The sequence below is a fragment of the Larimichthys crocea genome, chromosome XXIII (genome assembly GCF_000972845.2).
Source record: "Larimichthys crocea isolate SSNF chromosome XXIII, L_crocea_2.0, whole genome shotgun sequence".
NCBI classification, from domain to species: domain Eukaryota; kingdom Metazoa; phylum Chordata; class Actinopteri; family Sciaenidae; genus Larimichthys; species Larimichthys crocea.
In genome coordinates, this window is record NC_040033.1 from 18,588,453 (window position 1) to 18,612,253 (window position 23,801).

The 23,801-nt window shown below is 44.1% G+C and overlaps 1 protein-coding gene across 3 annotated transcripts; it reads left to right on the forward strand.

The window, feature by feature from the left end:
• Positions 1–209: 209 nt before the first annotated feature.
• Positions 210–21,407, forward strand: jcada (junctional cadherin 5 associated a). Of its 3 annotated transcripts, none has more exons than XM_010743179.3 (5): positions 210–579; positions 9,773–10,305; positions 13,295–14,236; positions 14,601–18,160; positions 19,098–21,407. In XM_010743179.3, the coding sequence occupies exons 2-5, from the start codon at positions 9,935–9,937 to the stop codon at positions 19,130–19,132; spliced, it is 4,908 nt and encodes a 1,635-aa protein (XP_010741481.3). In that variant the 5' UTR covers positions 210–579; positions 9,773–9,934; the 3' UTR covers positions 19,133–21,407. The 3 variants fall into 3 exon arrangements, with proteins under 3 accessions (XP_010741481.3, XP_027129973.1, XP_019108453.2); XM_027274172.1 differs by lacking the exon at positions 210–579 and adding an exon at positions 625–845; XM_019252908.2 differs by lacking the exon at positions 210–579 and adding an exon at positions 4,167–4,234.
• The last annotated feature ends 2,394 nt before the right edge of the window (positions 21,408–23,801 follow it).

The following is a 23,801-nucleotide window of genomic DNA, read 5'->3' on the forward strand; positions in this document are numbered from 1 at the left end:
ATACTTATTATTTTCCAATAATTAGTGTGATTGTTTGGTCTATATGTCAGAAAACTACTGTCTAATGATATTTAGTTTATTATAATGCGAGACTAGACAAAATAGCCAAACTGTCTCATCTGAGAACATGGAACCGGAGTATTAATGATTAATTCATCATCATATATATTCTTCATCATCATGTTTAGCCTGTGCATTACAGAACTTGAGGGCAGATATGACTGGTCAGCTTACACACATTTTTTTTTGTAAGCACTCTTTCTTTCAGTCATTTCAGTGTGTAAATGATATAGAGTTACATTGTGTACAGAGCAGAGTTCAGGACAGGATGGACCCACAGACAGATAGATGGACTGCAGTTTGATTACTTTGTCTTGAAATGCTGAGTGGGATGAAGTGACCTTATCGCTGAGCAGCATCCAGCTGCCTCCCCGCTGGAGAGGAGGGATGTTTCCTCCTCACTGCTGTGCTGTGCTGTAGAGGGGCTGTTCCCTCAGCAGATCCCAGCTCAGTCCGTCCAGAGAAGCGGCGGGGATGAGCGCTGGGGACTAGGCGGCAACGCAACGACGCATTTCACAGGTAAGACTGGCTCCAGGTCGAGCTTTAACACACACACTGGTCGGGAGTTTTATTCTCCGTTAAACGTCACGACACACGGCAGAAGGAGGCTGAGGAGCCGCCGCTGTGAGCGGCAGACAGAGGCGGAGAGTCGCATCTGCTCTGCGTTCAACATTTCCAGCGGTCCCCTCAACTTGCAGCTCTGCTGTCCGGCTGCGTGCGGCTCCCGTGCCGGGATCAGAGCGTCCAGGATAACACTGGCACTGTGTGGAGCCCACACTGAGAAGGTGGAGGAGCGGGAGGATGGAGGGCTGTGTGTGTGTGTGTGTGTTGTTGTTGTTTTAACTTGAAGCCACTGTTTGCGGACGCGCTCCTCTCAGCTGAAGGTTAAAGACTGCTGATGGAGCTAGCCCGGGCTAACGTTAGCCCCCGTTACGTGCCGCTCCGTGCTGGGCCAAACTCCGGACAAATTACGCAGTTTTTTTTTTTTTTTATGTCCTAGCTTACGAGCAGAGATTTATAGCGACAGGAGCACAGCGAGACAAATGCTGGCTCGTATTCTGGAGGTACCGTGTATTAGCAGGAGACAGCTATCACTTCAACACAAGCTGAAGTTGTGTTCATCCACAGTGTGACTTATGAAACATGTCTCCTTCACATATACGCTGTGTTTGTGGGTCAACCATGGAGCCCAGTTTAACCCAGAAACCTCACAGGTCCGTGTGAGGTCTCAGGTATCTGGTGTCAAGGTCTGCATCTGGACCCGTGCTGTGCCCACAACAGACAGATGTTTGCTCGGGGGGTTCGGTGCGGGTTCTCCCCCCGCATCTCTCAGCTGCGCGCATTTAAACTGAGGAGGGGGGCTAGGCTAGTGTGCTACGACAGCAACCTGCAACGGAACCAGCGGGGGCTACAGCGTCACACCGAGCCTGTCAATCATTTCATAACGACATGATGACAACAGTCGAGGTCCGGTTCTGTGTCCAGCTCTCTCTCTCTCTCTCTCTCTCTCTGGCACCAAATGGCGTTAACGAGCAAACGGTGCGACAAGTTGGAGTTTGCTTTGATGTTTGCATGCTGTCACTTTGTCACACCTGCTGTTCGCGTGATGGTGGCTGCTGCCTGACCTCCCCTTCTCCTTCCTGCGTGCAGCCTCCCGCACCAGCACGCGAACGCACCATCGTAACCTTGCGCGCTGCACGCACAGCTCTCCTGCTGTCACTCCTGCACAAATGCTGGGGGTAAATAATGTTGCGTGCTTAAGATTTACGTTTTTACAGCGTAGTAATATTTAATAGGCTTACAAGGCTGGATGGGTAAAACACTGGCTGCTGCCTGTGCTCTCCACTCATACCTCACTGTCACACAGATGCCTGATGGCTTTAATTTTTAGAAGGTCTTGCACATAAATTGTTAGTGTCACTCAGAGACCTCTAGAGGGCAGATCATCAAAGCCAAGATTCACCTGATCTCTTCAAGATTATGCTGTCACTTAGTTCTTACAGTGCTGCTGCTGCAGTGAACACACCGAGCTCCATCATCTCAACTGTGTTTTGATTTGATGTCACAAAGATGAGTTGATGGCGTCTGCGCTGGCCTCAGGTCGGACTATTTTAGTAGTCCTGCTACTGTTAACAGTGTCCAGGAATGATCTGTTCCCTCTGCCAGCTAAGACCTTTCAGAGCTCAGTGAGCTTGCGTCCAAAGTAAATGTCAGTAAAGAAGCATTTTCCAGCAGCTGATGAGTCCGTAAGATGAAATGCTGCATCCAGCTAATGTGCATTTTTTCACAGGAAAAAGGTAAGAGAGATCCTAGGTGTGTGCGCGTGCGTGGGCGCATGTGGTGTTATGTGGTAGGTCTTTCACACATCCTTGAAAATGGGATGGTGTGTGAACACAAGGCCCCTGCTAGATGGCCTGAGGAGGGGGTTTGTGTGTGTGTGTGTGTATGTATGTGTGTGTGTGTGTGTGTGGTGGAAAGTGGAGCGTATTAAGAAGGGAAGCAGCTCATTAATTCCTTCCAGCAGCGGAGGAAAGGGTTGGTCAGCTAAAAAAACTGGAGGGGCCCTCCACGGCCATGAGATGAGTCATACCAGTTCAACTTTCAGGAGTGGTCCAAACAGCCAGCGATAAGTGTGGGCTGTGGGATGGTTTCCCGGTGTTGCAGGCAGTCTGGTTATCCTGGGGCTAGACTTTCCCCTGTGTGTGTGTGTGTGTGTGTGCACTAGTTGTTTTTAGCACAGTCTTCCTTCAGCCTGTCTGTCTGTCTCCAGCTTTATTTCTGGGCCATCAAGAAAATGAGTTTTCCTGCCATCCGACAGCCTTTGAAAGTCATCTGATGTTTGCCCGGCTACAGGGATCCCCCTCGGAGGTCCTGCCTGATGTCACATGTGATGTCAGAGCAGAGGTGACGCACGGAGGGAGGAAGGAAAGAGAGCTGGTGGATAAAGCCAACCAGAAACGTGCGAACACCACAGACATCTGTCAGTGAGCGAGAAAGGCCTGAAAGTGCACGTTCCATCTCGTGTATATTGTTACGTCCTCGCTGGATTCTGGCCGATGGATGTTTATATGTTTGGCAGATGCCGCCCCTGCTTTGTGAGTCCTGTGTCAGTTTTACGCCGGTGCTTTGATGAAGCCCTTGAGATAACCCTGACCATTCATTTTTACGTGTTTACACAGCGGCTCCATCATGGCAACACTTACACTGTGTTAATCCTTACCTGTAATCTGCATCACAGTCACCTGTCAGCATAATTTGCATGTCTCATATCATATATAATATGCTTAAGCTTCCTTGTCTTGCTATGTTTGTGTTGTATTGCATCTTTCCCTCTATAACACTGTGCAAGAGGCACGCAGAGTCGATCTGATTAGCAGAAAGCCAGAGCGTGCTCACCCTTTGATCACTGTGTTTTCAGCCTGATAAAGCATGCCACTGTCATCTCCAGCAAGCCCTGGACCTTGACAGACACTAATTACCATGAAGCCAGTTTGGCATGCTCAGAAACAGCATGGGTTGGTGTTTGTACAGTCCAGGTGGAGCCTCCTGTGTTTCCGAACAGTGCCTCGGTGGATTAGCGTTCCTAACAACCCCCCCACTCCTCTATGTGTGTCTTCCTCACATGGAATGAGGCGTAGCCCTCCGCATATCAGAGCTGGACGCGTTCCGTCGAAGGGAATCTCGTGACGTCAAATCGCTACATTTGAGCTGAACTGAGCTAAGCCTGCTAAACAATGGAAAATGAGTCCATTGATGTAATTACCCTCGCATCATCAGTGGCTTTGCCTCGTGCATTAATGAGTTATTAGTTATACAGTTCTGTCGAAGGTTTTTCTCTGGATTGAAAAAACGATGCTGCAGTAGACAAATGTTTGGGTGGACTACTTTCTGACGGGCTGAAATGAATCAGAACCAGACCGTTCTGTTTCAGACTGTGATGTGTTGGAATATGGTGGAATAAAAACAACACCCTCCCCTCCATCCCATCCACCCACCCCCACCCCTCATCTCATCCTGCCTTTGATTCCTCTGCCAGCGAGAGTCTGACTGTAATAAGTTTTGGACTGAGGCAATGCAGCGGGAATATCTTAGTGGGCCCACATGCTATTGTCTGTGAGCTGCCATTCACAAAAGCAAAACAACTGTTGCCATGGGACATGCTCAACAAAATAACGTAAGTGGGTGTTTTTTGGCTAAACCTTTCCACATGAGCTAATTGACTCACAATGCGCGGGCCCTGCCTGCATGTTGCTACGCTCTCCACCAGGAGGGCGTGGATGCTACAGAAAGCACATGGTTTGCAACGTGGTGATGAGCTCTCTTTTGTAATCCTTTCTTTTTGTTCTTGTTATGATTTAAACAGATGTTCACTCTGTAGTTACAATACAAATCTGCTTTTAAAGCATCGTTGCAGCAGGTTCGAATGGTCCTAAACTTTAGCTGAATGGCTCCAGAGCCCAGTGGGATTTGTCTGATGGATGGCGAGTGTCTAGAGGGCAGATAGCTCCCCAGATAAAATGCCTACACTTTATGTTGCTGAGTTACAGTCCACCTGAAGTGGAGAACATTGTGCTTTTTTCGAGGTCAGTGTGGAGTAAAATATGGCCTGAGGTTGTTTGGCTGTTTACTCTTCTGGCCTCAGTCCGAAGAAAAAAAAAAAATCCAACTTCTTTCCCCGGGACAAATAGGAGCCCGCAGAGAGCCTGATTGGAAACATTTGCGACACCGTCGGCTCTCCGTCCCCACATCGACGCACTTCCTCAGGAAGAGAGGCTGCCCCTCCGCTGGACACTGTGATGTCACACAGATAAACAATCTACAAGCCGTTGCTGTTTGCCGAATGTGATGGGCTGTCATTCCTTAGAAACCCCTGTGCATGCACAGCCCTAACAGATGCAGGCCAGAGACCAGCCAAGTAGACGCCCACATCGGGTCAGTTACAGATCCAAGGAGACTAGGAACAATGTGTTGGAGAGGTGCGGCTCTTGTGGAATATTTTAGGAAGCAGGCTAATCGTCTTTTTGGTTCCAGGCTCTGGCGCATGAGACTTCTTTTGTTGTGGTGTTTTAATGCTGGAGCCTGTTAAATCCAGATTTGTTTTGTCTTCACTTTTAGGAGGGATGTGCTATTTTAACACATCTGTGTGTTTTCTTCAGGACATTCATCACTGTTACTCGATTTGATTTGACCACAGAAGGACAGAAAACCTCTTTTTCGACTTGTGACACAATATATTTCCACACACTTTCACAACTGCTCACTTTCTGTAAGATAGCTAACACCCTCTAACTCTGCAGTTCTGTCCTCCCGGAGGCCTGATCTAGGTCTCTGTCTTGCATTGTCTGCCACCCATGCTGTCCCTCTGCTTCCCTTCCTCCCCACCTCCCCGCTATGCCCTCATCTCAGTTGGGCCATGAATAAGGAGCTGACACCAAACTGTCAACCTGCAAGCCGTCATGCCCCTGCAGCCTGCCGCTGGTGTAGCCACCAGTAAGGGCACAGGCCCCCCTCACACAACTAAAAAAGCTGCTTCTATCTGTTTTTAATAAACAAGCCGTGGCCTGGACAAAAGTTCACTTGATCTCAAAAAACGGCAGTCCTGCATGTTTCACTGTGCAGTAGTAAATGGAAATGTTACAGTAGTAGTGTTCGGTGGCTGATTGAGATCTGATGAGAAAGTGTGGAGGCTGGTGTGGGGGTCGTCTGCAGGGAAATGCCAGCCCTCATGTGGTTCTGTTTATTTTTAGCCTTCTTCGCAGCATATGTTATCCATAAACTATATCATTAATTTCTCTCTTTGAGTGAGCCTGCCATTAAAATGCAGCAGATCTGCACTTTTTAAACTCCCGCTGCCAAATCCGAGCGCCTGTAATGCCAGTCTTTTTTCGCACAAGTAGGCATTGTAGTGAAACACAATGTTGTTGTGTTTAGGGGGATGAAAGCCGTCCATTGTTGCATACCGTTGCTTGAATCTGAGGTTTTATTTGATATAAAATGGGTAATTCCATTGCGTAACAGCATTAGCAGTATTTAAACCGAGCTTGTCATGAGAAGGGTGGGGGCGGGGTATTGGTTGGGGACTGAATGAGGGCGGGTCACTTTACAGGAGGAAATCCTCACTTTTACTGATGATGGAGATAATCCTTATTTAGTAATGACACCAAGAGCAGATTAAGGGATTACCTAGATTAGACAGCATATGGATGTGCAGTTATGACAGGTTAATATGCAGCTAACATAACAGAAGTGAATTATCATATTAAAAATATTATAAACATAGCCTGTGATCTCGGGCTCTGAATGAAGTCTTCGCCCAGCTGGAGGGATGGGTTCATCTACTGGAAGGATGAGGTAGTGATACCAATCTGACTCTGATCATGAAGTGTGAAATGGGCTTCTCTGGTGCTGTAGCCAGGCCTGGTGTTGGTTCTAAATTTAAAGTATAGAAAATGTTTACATCTGAAAGAAAATTCTGGTTCATAAGTTGAATAATCTGTAGTGACAAATGACCACATATATTAGCGTCTTGGATCCCAGCAGTGTTAATTTTGTCACCCATTTTTCAATTTAGTCTTAGTTTCAGTCTTGTTTCAAAGTTCATTCCCAGTCTTAGTCACTTTTAGTCTTTCACAAATCATTTTTGCTAGTCATATTTTAGTCGACTAAAAGTCTCAAAATTTTAGTCTAGTTTTAGTCAAACGTGAACACAGGGTATTTTAGTCCAGTTTTAGTCAAAACATTTTAGTCTTCTATTTATTTCAGGAATTTTTTTGTTGTTTATTAATTCCAGTTCACTTGTGTTCCACAGCTAACATATTGATTAAATGTCTTGATTGAATTGAATTGAATGAATTCATCTTCAATGCAACTTTGCTGAGTGTCTTGTCTGTTGTTTCAATACACACTTAATATGACTTGATTTCATTTTTTAATGTACTAATAGCAGGTACACCCTATTATGACATGTTCTGTCATCTTCTACATGGAATTGTTAAATGTCAATATAAATAAATTGATTTTATGCCAGTTGCATCTACTAAAATGTTCAAATTCAGATGAGTCCATCACTGTTAGTGTTTAGCACAAATGGGGAGGCTGGACTCATTCTTTACTGTTATGCCATATGCGCACATTTTAATAATGTTAGGCTGCAAACGGGTTTGGGCTCTACAAAGCTGTCAATCAGAATGGGCCGGGCCGGGCTCGGGTCGAATTCTATCAGGCCCGGGCCGGGTCGGGCCTGACTTCTAAGGTCCGTTTTATGCTCTAGGTTGCGCTGTCCGTACGCCGTGTTTCTCCTGCATGCTGTTTGGTTTCCAGCCACAGGTGCGAGAACAGCGAGAGGATCTCAAACGTGTGGCTGTGACGTTGCCTACAGTGAAAGAAGTGCTGGCACAAACACATGACAGCAGGACTGGATGTTGCTTTTTTTCTTATATAGTAGACGAAAACAAGGACGATATTTTTATTCTTGCATGACATTTTCGTCTCGTTTTTATTCGTCAACAAAAACGCACATTGGCACATTTTTCGTCAGTGTTTTTAGAACATTGTATCGTCTCGTCTTCGTCAAGGGAAAAAGGCTCGTTGACGAACATATTTCGTCTTGTCTTGTCTGACGAGATTAACACTGGATCCCAGTTTGTTGGCATTTACAGTATTTCAGAGACACTATGTGACTTATTGAATGCAGTCACTGGCCTGCTGCCCAGGACAAGTTCAACTGAAGTTCATGAAATATCAGTCAATGAACGAAGAACTGTGTATGTCCAAGGTTTTCACAATCACCTGGAAGCAAATGAAGCAAACCCAAACACATTTCTGCACTGACATTGTTCACAAGAACCTCCAAACCAAACTCAGAAGTAACCTATCCTCGAGGCGATTACTCAAAACACAAATGGAAATAGTTAAACTCGACAAAAGTATTAACTGGGTAAGCGCCAAGAGTCAATCCTCCAAAACTAACAGGTTTAAGGTTTTAAATAAAAAAGATAATCGTATTAGAGAGCCAGACATACAAAGAGAGCCGCATTTCACGGTCTTGGATCCAGTTAATCACCTAGTAGGCTATCCTAGGGTTCAGGTACAAGGATGAAGAGAGCGGAGGGAAATAGACTGGGGAAGTGATTCTGCCCTCTGAGTCAGGACTCCTTTCATAGATGAATATTTCCATCTCTGTGGGACTATCATGGCCAAACAAAGGCTAAGAAGCAAATCAAATGCTAATCGCTTTGCAGCTGAATACATTTCAGCGAGGCTGTGTCAGTCGTCTGTTTTTCAGATCTACCATTCAACCAATCACAGTGTGATTGGCTTTTAAATTGTCTGAACAGCATTTGATACTGGCAACAAGTCTCATGCTGCTATTCCTGAATGCCATTTCTTATTAAGGACAGCCAGGTTGTTGGCAGTCTGTTCCAGTGGAGAGTATTGAATGAGTGGGCCGCAGCAGCATCTGTCCTGTTGACAAGGCAGAAAGCATGTCTTCATCAAGGGCATTGCATCATAAGCAGATGCACCGTGAGTGTCATCAATTCATTTCCTCATCAGTCCTTGGTATATATAGTTAGAAACAAAAGCCAATATGCTATTTTACCTCTAGAATCAATACAATTATTAGGATTTACTCGGTGTTACCGCATGCTGGATTACTGTTTCTTCTCCAAGCTTAGTTAAAACACTTTGGACTGCAACAAACCATTATTTTAATTTTCAGTTTGTTGATTATTTTCTTATATAAATGGGTAATTAAGTAAAATATGAGAAAGCAGTCAGCCCAAGGTGACAAACAGGCAAAGCTCTGAATGTATTTAGCTCACTAGCATAGAGGATGAAGAAGTCTCCTCGCATTTGAGGCGCAGGAATCACAAGAAGTTATGCCCAATTAATTTTCTGCTGATTGATTAATTGGCTAATCATTGGAGCTCTACACACAGACACAGACCATAAAAGATTGAATGGAGCATGATCATCATCATCGTTCAGTTCTTTTCCATTCTGATATTCCATACTTTCGACATTGCATTCCATTAGTTTCTCAAGCATTTGTAAATGAAGATTGTAGTTTAGAATATGGAAACTTGCCAGAATTTATTTAGGGCATGCAGCTGAAGAAATGTTCTAATTCTTTCTCTATAACCAGAAAATACTTCTGAGATGAAGAAAAGATGTAGGAGATAGGATGTGGGGGTGATCATGGAGGGATTCAATCCCCCAGTTGCTTCACTGATGCAAAACATTAGCAGTGGTTGGCTGCTAACAGCTACCTAACAACCACTGTATGTCTACAGGGAGCGCACTGTAAACAGTGACATTTCACTACAGCACCAGCAGCCTTCTGAAACTCTTGCTGCCACTGATCATCATGCTATTGAGGTTTACCTCCCGGTCCTCCTCTCTTCTGAACATGGACGGGTTGGTGCCGGTGATCTCCGAGTGAGATGGAAAGAGGGTTGTTGCTAGGAGAACTGGAGAAGAGAGGAGGGAGGGACAGGCTGCTGGGAAGGCGGGTGATCTCGGTTTTGTCGTGGCGGTTTAGAATTTGGGTTCGGGGGTTCTTTTTTTCTGTTCCTTCCTCTCTACTGTCCATATGGGTTGGGAACCTTGACAAAAACTGGACACGGTTAACGGATAATAGTATTACCGTCACCTTCTTTTCTCTGTCTGTCTTCTTGTCTCTTCATGTCATCCCCCTCTTTTTTTTTCTCAGTGATGGCCTCAGCTGCGCAGCTGTGCCGGTGATCCACACCGCCACACGTTGGGAAAGAAGCAGAGACGGCTTGACAACCGACCTACCTTCCTCTCTTTCTCAAAAAAAAAAGAGGCAGAGAAAGGAAAAAAAGAAAACACACCAGCATAAACAAATGCGACCATGTACAGCGTGGAGGACCTCCTCATCTCTCATGGATACAAGCTGCCCAAGCATACGACCTCCTCCTCCACCCCTACCCCAGCCCCAGCATCCTCGTCCCGCCAGGCTCCCTCATCCTCACCGCCGTCCTACAGCAAACATCACGAAATCCTGGAGAACATGCCTGGCCCCAGGACAGTGAACGGCTACGAACGAGGGCCCGGAGTGCCCTACGGGAATGGTGGCGGAACCAGGCAGCCGCAGGGGTACGGCAGTGGCTGCCCCAACAACAACAACGAACCCAGGGACAGGAGCCAGTCCAGACGGGAGGGCGAGAGCCGGACCCAAATTGACACCCACTCCTTGGGAGAGTCGCTAACCTCAGACAGCGGGTAAGACATAGTGCTGTAAGACCAGCGATGTGCTCGTGTGCTGCTATCTTTTATACTAGCCCTCAACCTTTATTGATAAATGACACTATCGTTCATTTTTATGGTGCTTTGATGGAGCAGATTAATGAAATTAAAAAACTCATCAAGAGGTCTTGCATGGGGATTTGGCGTTGCATCTTAAATGGAACTACCTAACAGTGTCGCTGTCTCTTGCCTCCGTTTCCCCTCGTGTATGACTTCCTCTCATTTCATTGTTATTTCCCTCTCTCCTACTCTTCCCAATCAAGCCTTGGCCAGGGGAGGAGGGATAATGTGTGCTGGAGTCTTAATCTGCCACATGGGATCTTGGAGTTGTAATCAAAACAGCTTTTGGGCAAACCTATGCGCCCCATTTGAGCATGCCCAGTCGCACACACACACAGGTTGCCAGGTTTCTCTGAATACCCCCTTCCCCATTCTACCCTGAGAGCAATGTGCCTGAGTGGCTTCCACTGTTCCACAAGCATAATACCTACTTATAATGCATACTCCCATCAATAATAGAGGATTCATATAGGGTTTATTTAAATATGTATATGGAGGATATGCTATATTTAGCCCAGTCTGGAGTTATGCAATTGAAACCCTCTCGGGTAGAGACTGTTAGAGCGTTTGATATTTCCAGAGATATCGGCAGATTGCAGCTAATCTGTTTTTTCCTGAAAACAGGATTGTTTAGTTTGCCTATTTGCACCAGTTCAGAGGGTTAGTGTGCTGTAACTGAGACAAAGTCAATACAGCTGTTCCCATGTCTATACAATTAGTCAGGCTTGTCAGTTTTTTTTCCTTACATTTTGTTTGACTGATTTACCCCCCCCCCCAAAACTAATCCTTTTTGCCACCAGGCAGTGACAGATCATCTGAAAAAAGTCAGATGACCTTGAATAATGTCAGTGGTCGTATTAGTGTTTTTTTTTTCATTTTTGGGTTTTATTCTTTGAGACCAGTAATCCACATTTTCATGTCGCGGCTCTGCCAGTGCTATCAGAGCATTCTGGGGGAATGTGGGAATTGCTAAGACATATGTTCTGTGATTTCAGTCTGTTGTTTGTTCATCCCTCTTTTTTTCCCTCTCATCCAAATCTGTTTTGCCTGGCAGCTTTAGTTTAGATAAGGGAACAGGCCTATCTTGGCACTTAGGCAGTGCTACTTAGACCCAGTTAGACTAATGATGGTAACTCGTCTTACATGAGATGCCCTCAAATTTAGCGGCTTGGCATTGCTAGGCCCCCCTTCCCCTCAGCAAACATCTCTGGCCAGTGATGATCACGGATGGAAATGTCAAGGACGTTCAGTGGCCTCGGCCTTCAGGGGGTGTACACATGTGCTTGCGCCTTGTTTGCGTTGTCAGTCAGTCAGTCACTCACTCCATAAATAGCCTGAAATTATCAGGCTGTATGCTGAGACCCATTGTGTCTTGTTGTGGCCCAGCACGTCTTCCATCAAATATGTTCTATGAGCATTAGCTTGGTTTAACACTGGTTTAGTAAAATGCTGCTAAAGAACAGTGCAATAGAGAGACTGTCAATGAAACATCCTCCAAATTTCTGATCTGTCTTGGAGGACATCTGGGACAAATAGCCATAGTGTATCATTGTGTAATGTGATCATAATGTCCCATAGAAATTTACCAGACACTGCACCGCTACTTGTGGTCATCTGTCACCATCTAGTGGGAGATGCTTTCATTTTCTGTTTTATATCTGTCCACACTGTAGACTGTTGTGGTTATTTTTCCTGGTATACCTGGAGAGGTCCCTATTTGGTGGCAGTTATTGCCTCTGAACAATTGTACTTCAGTTTGTTTCAAATTGCTTAGCCATCACATTGGCTCATCTCTAAATATGCTATAAAGCAAAGGTTCTTAAAGGTCAGGTTATGCTTCAAATGTTTTTTAGAAAAGCATAGCTTGACTGTGTCTGAAGTGTTTATAGCTCTAACAAATGGCTACACTCCGAGCCTGGTTGAATCGATCAAATACAAGGTTAGCTGCAGACACTTTTGGGCAGTCAGTCATATTGACAGAAGGAGCAGAAGAAAAAAAAAAACAAGCTAGAGAGAAAAGTTAAATCGCTGCACATCTCTGCACATGCACCAATTGCTGTGTAAACTGGGCTTGTCAGATTTGGAGAGTTAAAAAATCCAATTCTGGAAAGGTGTATGGTGTAGAGCAGGGGTAGTCAGTTATGATTTCAGGAGGATTCAACAGGATTTCCTCATGTTCATGTCCGCAGCATTATCATGTTTAAGTGGCATTATAATTTAGTTATACATGACAGTTATTTTACATATACTGAAGCAGCATTGTCATTGTATCAACATCTGCACTGTGTGAAGTCAACGACTCAAATCAAACAAATAAAGCTATTACAATATTTATTTTCAGTGCAACTCTGAACTCTGTAGAGCTACATCCAATAATAAATAATAAATCAAATAAATAAGTTATTGGCTGACTTGGCTGGAATCTTCCGGATTAAAAGTCGGTTTTCGGTGTCAACCTTCCTGTGTTCAGCACACGCCATGGCACATTGACTCACAGTTTGGCTGCTTTTCTCTCTTGTCTCCTCGCCCCTTTATATTTTTCTCTCCATCACTGTCACTGCTGCTCTATTTAGTGAAGGCCTGCCCTACCCTGCCTGTGATTGGCTGACATTCTTGCCCTAACCAATCTCAGTGTCTCATGCCTAAAACCAACCAACTCAAACCCACAAAGGCAATGAGTACTGGCCAATCAGAGACAGGTAGGATGCCCCTTTCGCTGAGTAGTGGTGTAGAAACATTGTCAGATAAGAGTCGTTGGTCAAAATGTAATCTCTGCCAAAACTGAATAAAACTCGATGATATGTTGGTTCTAGCTCTTAGTGACCTGTGGTGTAGACCATCAAGCAAGCACTTTGGTTGAAGCGTACCAATGCCTTTACCTTTATCTGTGTGTCTTTTCTTACAGGTTCTGTGATGGCACTAGAGGCCCTCAGTCGCAGTCCAAGGATGTGTCCTACTGGAGGAGGAGAGGCCAGGACTTCACTGTGCTACTGGACTATGCTGATTTCAGAGATCCCCATGGAGGAGGGCAAGGGGGTTTTGGCAGGCCGGAGGGGTCTCAACAAGCAAGAGGCCAGGAGCTGTCTGCAGAGGAGCGTCAAAGGGGAGCTCAGGAGAGGCAGCGCTGGGCAGCTCAGGCTCAAGCTCAGGCACAGGCTCAGGCCCAGGTCCAGGCTCAGGCTCGTTCTAGAGAGAGGGAAGCTGCTCTCCATCAGTGGAGAATGGTGACTGAGAGGAAGTGCCAGAGCCTCGGAACAGATGAGTGGCGTCCAGCTGTAAGCTTTGGCCGCCAGATGTCACAGAGCGAGGGTGAGCGGTGGGCACACGAGCAGCAGCGGCTCCATGCCAGGACACCAGAGGGCATGGTAGTCCACCCCAGGACCAAAGCCAAGTCCCAGTCCCTGCCCAGGATGCTGCAGCCTGAGAGCCTGCAATATGTGGACATGACTTCGTCTGGTCAGGAACTGTTCAGGCGGGTCAATGGCCACCCATTGTCACACCATGACCTTTATAGGGCACCCCGCTGGCCAGAGAATGGCAGGCCAGCTAGTGCCAACCAACTCTCAATGACACCAAAGCCCCGCTTCACCCGGCCCCCCAGACCTCCCTCCTATGAGATGCACCAGCAGATCAGGGGAAGCTGTGAGGTGTTGTCTGGAAGAGACTCAGTGATTTCCCAGGCCAGAGACAGAACGCCACTTCCCATATCAAGGACAGGTGACCCCCAACTGGACTATTTTGCACAGGACTCTGGACCTCCAGGATACATCCCTCCCCCTTCATATAAAAGAGCTCCTATAATGGGAGGGATGCGCCGAGGATATGGTGAAATTGCTGTTGACTACAGGTAAATTGTACACAAGATTTGTAAGAATATGTAGTATCACCTAATATTATTTAACCTTTTTATATGTTAAGCCCAAGCCAGTGTAATAGATCTCTCTGTATGGGTTTCATGTTATCTGATAACGATAGAGAGCCTCCTGTCTTGTTCTATGTTCCCTGGGGATATTTGTTGAAATGTGCAGTGCATTGAAGGTATACTCTATGTTGTATTCTTAATTCAAGTTATATTCCTATGGACTTGTTAACTCGCTTAATAGATACTGGAGTAGAATAATATAATTAGGTTGACTAACATCAATTTAATTATTGTCTTGTTGAAGTCATTGTTGCTTTGATAAAGTGCAACTGTGTTGTTTTACTCTTAGGTACAGAGGGGATTTGTACCAGCAAATACAAGTGGCTCCAGATGGATCTCACTGGTTCACCAGACATCCAGCTGGTTCCTGGCCTGATCCCCAGAGAGAAAGGAGCATCTCTGGCCAGAAGCAGCTTTACCCTGTGTATACTACCCAGGAGCGCCCTGGTGGAGGGATACAATACATCCCCTTTGACGACCCCCGCATCCGCCATATTTCCTCAGCCCTGGGTGGCAACTCACTGACGGACGCTGACAAGATCCGCCACATCCGCAACGAGCTTCCCAGCGTCACCGTGTCGGAACCTGTATCCGACGACAGTGCCTTTTTGCCCCCGCCATTGGGGCCTTTCATTGCAGCCAAACTGGCCGATGATGCTAACCAGACGTCTTCACGCGACTTCGACAATGACAATAACAGGTGGCACAGTGATTTGCACAAAGAGACTGTTGATAACTTCCCAGCAACTGACCAAAACTGCAACAACAGATATCCCAAAAACCAACGTCCTCCTCCATCTCCCTCTTCGGCCTTCCAGGCGCCATTAACAAGGACTTCTTCTCACCAGGGGTCCAGCTCAGATCAGGTCTTTGCAGAAACCATCACCCAAGTAAAGAAAATTGTCCCTGATTCAGGGCCAGAGAACAACAGGAACACCAAGAGAAGAGTGAGTGAGACCATCTTCTGCCTTGTGTCTGTCCCTGTTCACACACCGACTAACATTAACAAAGACTTAGCGGCAGATCAGAACAACAATGAGACAATACCAAGCTTGACTGTCACCAACACAGAAACTTTCGCTGTTGGTCTCAAAGAGAGGCCAAATGTGCGGAGCAAGTCGGTGAATGAGATGCCCATCAAACCCCACTACTCTCACTTTTACACCAGCAGCACATCCTCAATGAGGAACTACAAGAGGGCTCCTTTAAGGAAGGAGATAATAGATGCCTGGGCACTTCAAGCCAATGAAGACAAAGAGTTGTGCTATGCTGGGTCCTGGCCTGGAAACCAATACCGTAACCAGGAAACCCAGACTGGCTCACCTTTGACAGTGGTGAAAAGTCCAGAACCCCAGAGTCCTCCCGGGGGACAAGAACCTGTTCAGTCTGTCTCAGACATAACCACTGACAGTGGTCTGGGGACAGATAGTAGCACATTGTATGGTTACCCTATGACAGGCCAGAAAAACCTTCATCTCTCCAGCAACAGCGCCTTCTCCCGTCTCAACCTCAGCCCAACACAACTTTCATCACTTCAACCCTCACAACAAGACCCATTCTCCCCATCAAAGGCCCGGGATCAGGGCAACCAGCAGCCATCATCTCCCAGGAAGAGCAACTCCAGTCCCCCGGAGAGTGCAGAGCAAGTGGCCTTTGGTCAGTTTCTATTAAAGCCAGTGAACCGACGACCCTGTGATGCCATTGGTGAACTGGAGAGCATTAATAAGGAGATGGAAGACACAATCAGCAAGAGACCCAGTGTTGGCCAGTGCATTGACCTAGATGGGGTGAATAAGAGATTAGACCAGTTTAAATCAGGAGCATATTTCACTGCTGGTCCAGAACCAGGCAGAGAAGCAATCAGTCTTCCTCCAATGCACATAGAAAAACCCAATATAAAAGTCAGATCAAAGTCGTTGGCTTCTACCGCGGATCTAGACTCCATGGACATAAAGAGTGCTTTCTCCAGGCCACAGGCCAACAACATACCACCAACAAATGAGCTATCCATACTTCTCAACCCAGACTCCAGAGACAGTTGCCTCCCCCCACTACCCCCACACAATGAGTCAAACCAGCTCTATAGACAGGACATCCCAGTCCCTCAAGAGTCCTTGTTGAGGGATGTGGGGTTAACAGTATACACAGAAACTCCTGGTGGCCCTGGGGAGCCAATGCAGCGCTCACTCTCAGTCCCATCACCACTCAGTCACAAGGAGATTAGTCAGTCAGTGGAGCTGCTGTGGGAGAACAGGACAGCAACGGTTAAAAATAGTAGTAGCCCTGAGCACAATTCAAATAAAGAGCTTCAAGCTGACATAGAGACTGAGCGAAAGGCTAAATCAGACAATGTCCCACCATTCAGGGGTGAAGTAAATTTAAGAATCTGTAGAAGCAGAAGTGAAAGTAGCAGATCACCTCAGAGGGAGATTTCATCACATATCACCAGGCTGACAAGGGGGGTTTCTTTTGTGTTTGACAATGATGATGGTGATGAGAGATACGCCATCTCTGAGCCTCTGACCTACAAGAATGAGTCAACGATAGCAGATAAGCACCTGGAGAACTTATTGATAAAAGAGAAAGCTAATTCCTTACCCGCAGAGGATCTCAGCAACTTGTATGAGGTCAAATGTGCAAAAGGAATCCCTGAAAATGAGTCCATTGAGCAGAGGGCTGCCAGAATCCTAGGTATATCTGTTCCAGTGGAAGCCTTGGGTGTGTCTGACAAACAGTCAGAGGACAACCAGGACGATGAAGATACCACTGTGAGGCAGGAATTACAAAGCCAAGGCAAAAAGACACAGCAAGTGGTAGGAGAGTGTGAGCAAGTCAAAGAAGAGACCCTGATTGTCCATAGAGCAGAGACAGAGGAAGTCAAAGAGACAGGATTAGAGGTGGACAACGAAGAAGGAGACAGACAAAAGCACAGCTGCAGCCACAGTGATGGTGAAGACAATGAGGATACTGAGATTCAGTCCCAGGTGGTACTGGACCTGCCAGAGTTCCCGCCCAGTAAGCTCCCACTATCCCTGCCCGTCACCCCTAATGAGAAGCTAGTACTGAGCATGTGCAGTGTGGAGAAGAGGGGGCGAGGTGGAGCAGGCAAACTAATTGAATCCCTGCAAGATAAGCTAACCTCTACTGCTTCTTCATCTTCCACATCTCTGGTCAGATCAACCACAGACAGGATGGCCCGACTGAAAGAGCTGGACTCAGTGTCTCGAATAAGACGCCTCAGCCTCAAAGGTTCAGAGTCTGAGGAGAGGGATAGCGACAAAGAGGAGAGTGAAGTTAGGGAAGAGACAACAGAGGAAGTTGTGGAGCAACGAGAGGAGGATATTAAAGTAGAGGAAGAAGGAGGGAAGGAGGAGGAAAACCCAGATGAACATGAGAATGCACATGACAAGTCAGGAGATTCTGAAGAAGATGGTAAACCTGAAGAAGTGAAGGAAGAGATATGTGAGGAAGGGCAAAGACAAGAAAAGGAGACAGAAGAGATGAATGTTGAGATTGCACTAAAAGCAGAAGACGAGGATAGTAAAGAAGTTGATGTTGAATTAAAAATAGAAGAGTCAGAAGAGGTGGAGCTGAAAATCGTGGAGGATGACAATGAAAAGCCTGTGGAGAAGGTGACAAATGGACAGAACACAGCAGAGGTCAGTCCAGATGAGGTGACACGAGGTGCTGAGGGAGAAAAGTTCCCCAAACCAAAGCAGCGCACCAGGCTCCAGAAGCCTCCTCTGCTTCCTAAACCCCGCAGTGTTCCCAAGAGAGAAATAACGCTGCCACTCAACTTCAGCAGTGGGACCTCGGATATAGAGGATGAGGAAATGCTCTCTGTCTCAGGTGGGTACGAAGGAATTAAGAGATTAACCTTTCACAGATTTGTTTTGCCATCAAAGTGAAGCAGCATCGTATAATATATGAGTGTTAGCTATGTACAAATGGGTGTTCTGTTCATTTTAATTTTGTTGTTAAAGGTTAGTTTATAAGAACAATATAAATAGCATGTCTGTGCAGTTAACTGTGATCTTGAATGGGTATGTGGTCTGCCTACAATGTGCAAATGTGATCAGGGCGTTTCTGCAAAACAAAGGCTTCCTCTCACTGAAACTTCCCTGAATGAATAAAGCTTAGAGGAAAAACTGTAGACTGAGTATCTGTTGGAGCTATTCCTTAACATAATTAAGCACTGCCTCTTGCTACATTGTTGCTTGCCAGTTATGGCTGGTTAGCACTCTGTGAACTGCAAACCTGTAAACTTCACTGTGACAACGAGATTTCTGTGGTTTACTGAGAAGTAGTTCCAGCACATAACTTCTCCTAAAATACAAATCACAGTATAAGACAAATACGATTTTGAATGCAGGACTTCAACACAGTGTGATATTGCTACTTTTACTTGATTAAAGGATCTGAATATGTCTTCCACCACTGTCAACAGCTATCTTTGAGGTCTAACAAAGGTGTTGAATGCATTTTCTACATTGTTTACATGCCAGCAGTCTTCATCCATTTCTTTGCTGGTGCATGGGTGTTTCTTGATGTGTTACCAACACATATAGACCACTGGAATAGTGTGACAGGAAAGTGTATCGTGTGTGTAAATGTGCAAGTCCAAGTGCACAATACCAAACTCGCAAAAAGATTGCTCTGCAGTGTTACTAGTGATCAAAACCTCCACAGGGAACCTTTCATTTCCACCTTTTAAGGTCAGATAACATTGTTCTTACTTGTTCTAGATTGCATTGTCTCATCTTTTCTTCCTCACTTTTCTCATCAGACTCCTATGACCCCAGTCGAGTGGAGAGAGTGTAACCTCTGACACTGCCTTCACCACTGTGGAAATCTGTCTTTCTCAAGATAACAGCTTTTTCCAACAACAAAGGATTTCATCTCACCTCACGGCTTAGTCAGCTGTGACCCCCTCCAATATTGTTACACATTACTTTTTCACAGAACTGACTGTCCTGGTGCTGCGAGAGCATTTTTACAGCCAAATAAAAGGCACTGCCGGTGCCAATTCTCCAGGCCTTTTCAACCTCGGCATCCTTGTCCTTCCATTCTCTCCACCTCTTAGAAAGTTAATTTGCTCAAGCAAGCGGACTTCCTCCTTTTGAAGTCGTCTTATTTTGCTTTTGGAAAAATGCATGTCATTATTCCTGTCTGCACTCGGGCTCCTTCTCGAGCTCGGGTGTTGAAATATGAATGTAAAAGTGCTTCTGCTCAACAAACAAAAGAAATGTAAGAAAAAAAAAACAAGAAAAAAGGCAACAGTATTGCATTACAATCAGTATTAACCTACACCAAATGTAAATAAGAAAGAGTTATAAGATTTTATTAAGAATATAAAAAATCAATTTAAGACATTTAATTGCTGAAGAAATGTATATTTTCTTATCTATGTTAAGAAAGACTAGATTTTTGGAAGTGTAGTCTTTGGGTGTATTACTAATGAAACCCTGTGCTCTTTATTCTTATACTTGTGTGATAGAGAATGTACTCAGAGAGCCTGGATTGCAATGAGAAACACTGTGGTCCTTGAATAGTTTAACTCAAGAGCAATATAGTCGTCGTATTCAAGATGTTTGTGACATGATTCGAGTAGTGAGTCTCCATTTCAAGGAACATTTAAACGTCTGCTTTAAAGCTCGAACTTTTGGTACAAGTGTGAGATTTGCGCTGCTGAGATTATTGGCTTTATGTTACCGGTGAGCACCTGATAATCTCTTCAAATGCTCAGAGATTACATTCATGTTGGCACCCTCCCTGTTCTCTGGTGCAGCCGGTCTCAGCATCAGCAATCGCGCTGTGTATCAGAAACGTCTGATTCAAGTGTTATTTTTGTTAAGCCTCATACTGTTGAAGAAGAAAAATCTATATTTTGTGGCATTAACAGAAGTCTATATTTAACCGTGGAGTTTTTCTTTGTTCCATCTTAGTTCCTGTGTGATTTCAGAAGTGCTTTTTTGCAACAAATGATAGATGTAGCTATATTGATCTCAGTGTGCCTTGTACACACTGTTTCTGTGGAGAACTTCATTTGTGTGTAACATCCATTATCGTCCGTTTACGAATCCTGATTTTAACTGGACATCAGTAATTCATTTTACTTTAATAAAACAGAAATGTTTGAAGTTGTTTTGGCAATAATAATAACATTTAGCTGAAGAAGCTTAATATTGATGCTGTACAGAACATTGCTGTTAGGATACTAATCGCAGTATCTGAACGTGTTCAATAATTTAATGTTGACATATCAGTGCTTTATAAGTTGTGGGCATAACTGGCAATTGGTTTACACTCACTTCACTTATGGGGTAGCAATACGAGAAATTAAAAAACATACCAAACCAAACTTTATGCTATGCATTGGACATCTACATTTACTGGGTTTAGTACTAAAATTCAAAGCTAAAACTGCAACTTCTAGTTTGCTTGTTTGACCCTGTCACTCTTTGATCCAGCTGTATTTGATGTAGAACCATCCGTTGGATCTAGTTGTAGACTTGCATGGAAGTGGCTCTGACTGGAGTTCATCAGTAGAAGCTCAGTGTTTTGAAGGTTTTGTCTTAGTCCTGTTACCAGCCCAGTACCCGTACCTCTGTGTTCCAGGTAATGTGTTATCTGGTCATTCTCGTAGGTCTTTTTGTACTGCAAGTTCTTTGTAACATGATATAGACTATTGGTGCACATCTTGCTTTGATATTTTCTATTTTCATACAGAAGTATGTACAGCTTCTTTTGTATGCGCGGCATCTTTTTCTTTTTTCTCTCTTTTTTTTGTGCATGAAATGCGTAAGAAGTCACAGAGAGAAGGTGTATTTGCATATAATTGCATTTGGTACTATATAGTCTATCCAATAAACAACTGTTATATTTCATATAATGTATATTTTATTTTCAAGAAGTTATGCTACATATTTAAAACAGAACAAGGTATTTTTAGATTATTGTGAAAAGGGAACTGTTTGTGAAGGCACAATATTTGTCAATATTTGAAACGATCATTAAGAATGATCAGAAATAGAGACAAGCGTGTGCTATTGTACAGTACTGCAGAGTATTCATAAATAAAAGTCTTTGCATGAAATATGTTGTGTCTGATTTTGTTACATTCATGAATATTAAACATAATTTGATGCAAAGAGAAGGTTTGGACATGTATCCATATGTTGAATGATAAGAACTGAAAACTAACAGAAATGCTTGGCATCACAACGTGCTTGTGGCCAGTAGGGACGAGACACAGAGGAGGCAGGAAGAAGTACATCATCATAAAGCCATTGAATCCACTTTTTCTTAACATGATTGACTCCAGTAAAAAAAGAATGGAATGTATTTTGGTTTACAATAAATAAAAGGAGAAAGGAATCCATTTACATAATAGGCTTTGTAAAAGAAATAATGATCCAAGTCCGAGGACCGTAAAAAGACAGATGACAGGCCTTTCTCCGGCTCCTGGCTGCTCTCCAACACTTAGAGTGCATCACCATATGAATCAGCTTTGATTTAGCTTTTAATTTACATTGAAGCACAATTAGTTCTGCAGTTATATTTTACAGAGTAACCTGCTGGACACTGCGGAGGTTCCCTTGAGCAAGTTACTGAACCCCTAACTGCTCCCAGGGCACAGCTACATAGATGAAATAGATTCCACCATCTCCACATTTGCATGTTGTGTGTGTGTGGTTGTATTTCACACCTATATATGTAAAACCTGAAAGGTTTTCTTCATTGAGGATCAATAGAGAGTCTTCTCTGTTAGAGTCTTCTTCAGATGGACATCATACTGTTTCATACTGATCAGAATCTGTTTGTATTGTTTATATTTCTGTCTCATCAGCATATGCACTCATATATGCACTTCATATCAGTACAATCTTCAGTTCATCTTTCTACCTCAGAACTGCTTATTAACAAATGTATTATGTGCCTGTAAATAGTATGTTTTGTTCTTCTACAGTGCCTCAAGATCCACGGGCTGAATAGAAACGTCTTTATTTTTTTCTCATTGCTTAAACTCTGAACATTCATTAAGCTATAATTGGCAAGAATATTGGAGATAATAATCAGAGCTACAAAAATATGTTTGCTGCCCTCTACTTTCCAATAATAATATTGTCACAGAGAAGCCTGTCAAGCATTAACACAGGTCCAGTCTTGGAGAATTTCTCAATGCAACATGAGTGAGGATATTAGTCAATATAAAAGAATTTTATCTGAAATGGGGGGAAAATATTTTTATAAAAATATTGGTAAAGTCAGTGACTTGTATAGAGTTAAATGATTTTCATTGCCTGTGTAAAACCACAGATTTCATGTCATTTCATCAAATAAGCGGTTTTGTCAAACTCAGTGAAACACAAAAAGGTTTGGAGTATTGGATTTTTCTTTCAGTGTGAACATTTTTTTATCTGTATAAATGCTTCAGGATACATAGATTAGGTGAAAATGAGACGATAAAAATATGTTAGATACCCTGTATGGTAATTATCTGGGAAAAGGAACCCTCTAGTGCACCTTTTAAACTGACTTGATACAAATCATGACTGATAATGACATGTGAGCTTGGAGGAGGAACAACACAAACGTACTGCATCATGTCAAAACATATTCAGATCACACTTTTTCAGAGATACAGACACTCTCTGTATTCACTATGAATCAGTCCACACAGGAGTGACACTGTCGACTAATGTGTGGTCCCTTTCTAAAAGCATTCTGTGCAAGTGTGTGACTCCAGTGTTCAGTCTTTATGACAGCTCTCACGACGATAGTACCTCTTCCAGTAATGTGACAGAGTAAGAGCGCCATCTGCTGGGAACAGTGCATGTTATAATGTATAATACAGAGCACCCTGTATTTTCAGCTCTGACAAGTCAGCAATCACACATCCTAGTAAAAAAAAGTTAGGAAGAGATGTTCTCTGTTAAATCTTCATCACCTCTTCTCTCCTGATCTGTTCTCTGTTTTAGTCCTCCTGTTATGTGGCAGTAAAAGCCTGTCATGCATTAATATCACAGTTACACAGGGCCATTCTGTTCTATATTCATGTGATGGAGGTATAGTGGTGAGCATAGCTGCCTTCCAAGCAGTTGACCTGGGTTTGATTCCCCTAAATTTATAGTGTAATTTCAGTAACACAGCAACACAAAGAAATTAATTTCATATGATCAAATTAATATACTAATGTGAAGGTTCCAATGACCCTTGCACATACTTGATATGTCACAGTGTTTTCAACACTTTTTTTTCACACTTACTGCAGTAGTAACAGCTGGAACACACTGCCTGTGTCTGCCTGAGCACAGGGACTCACTCAAGGCTGCAGCAGAAAGAAAAAGTCCTCACCTATCTTTCACAGAACGTGCAGTTTTCAGTAAAAACCAAAGGTAACAATGATCTGTTCATAGTCATATAAACATTATAGCAGCAGAATAAACACCTTTCACTACATTTTCAACGTCTCCATCTCTAGAATACG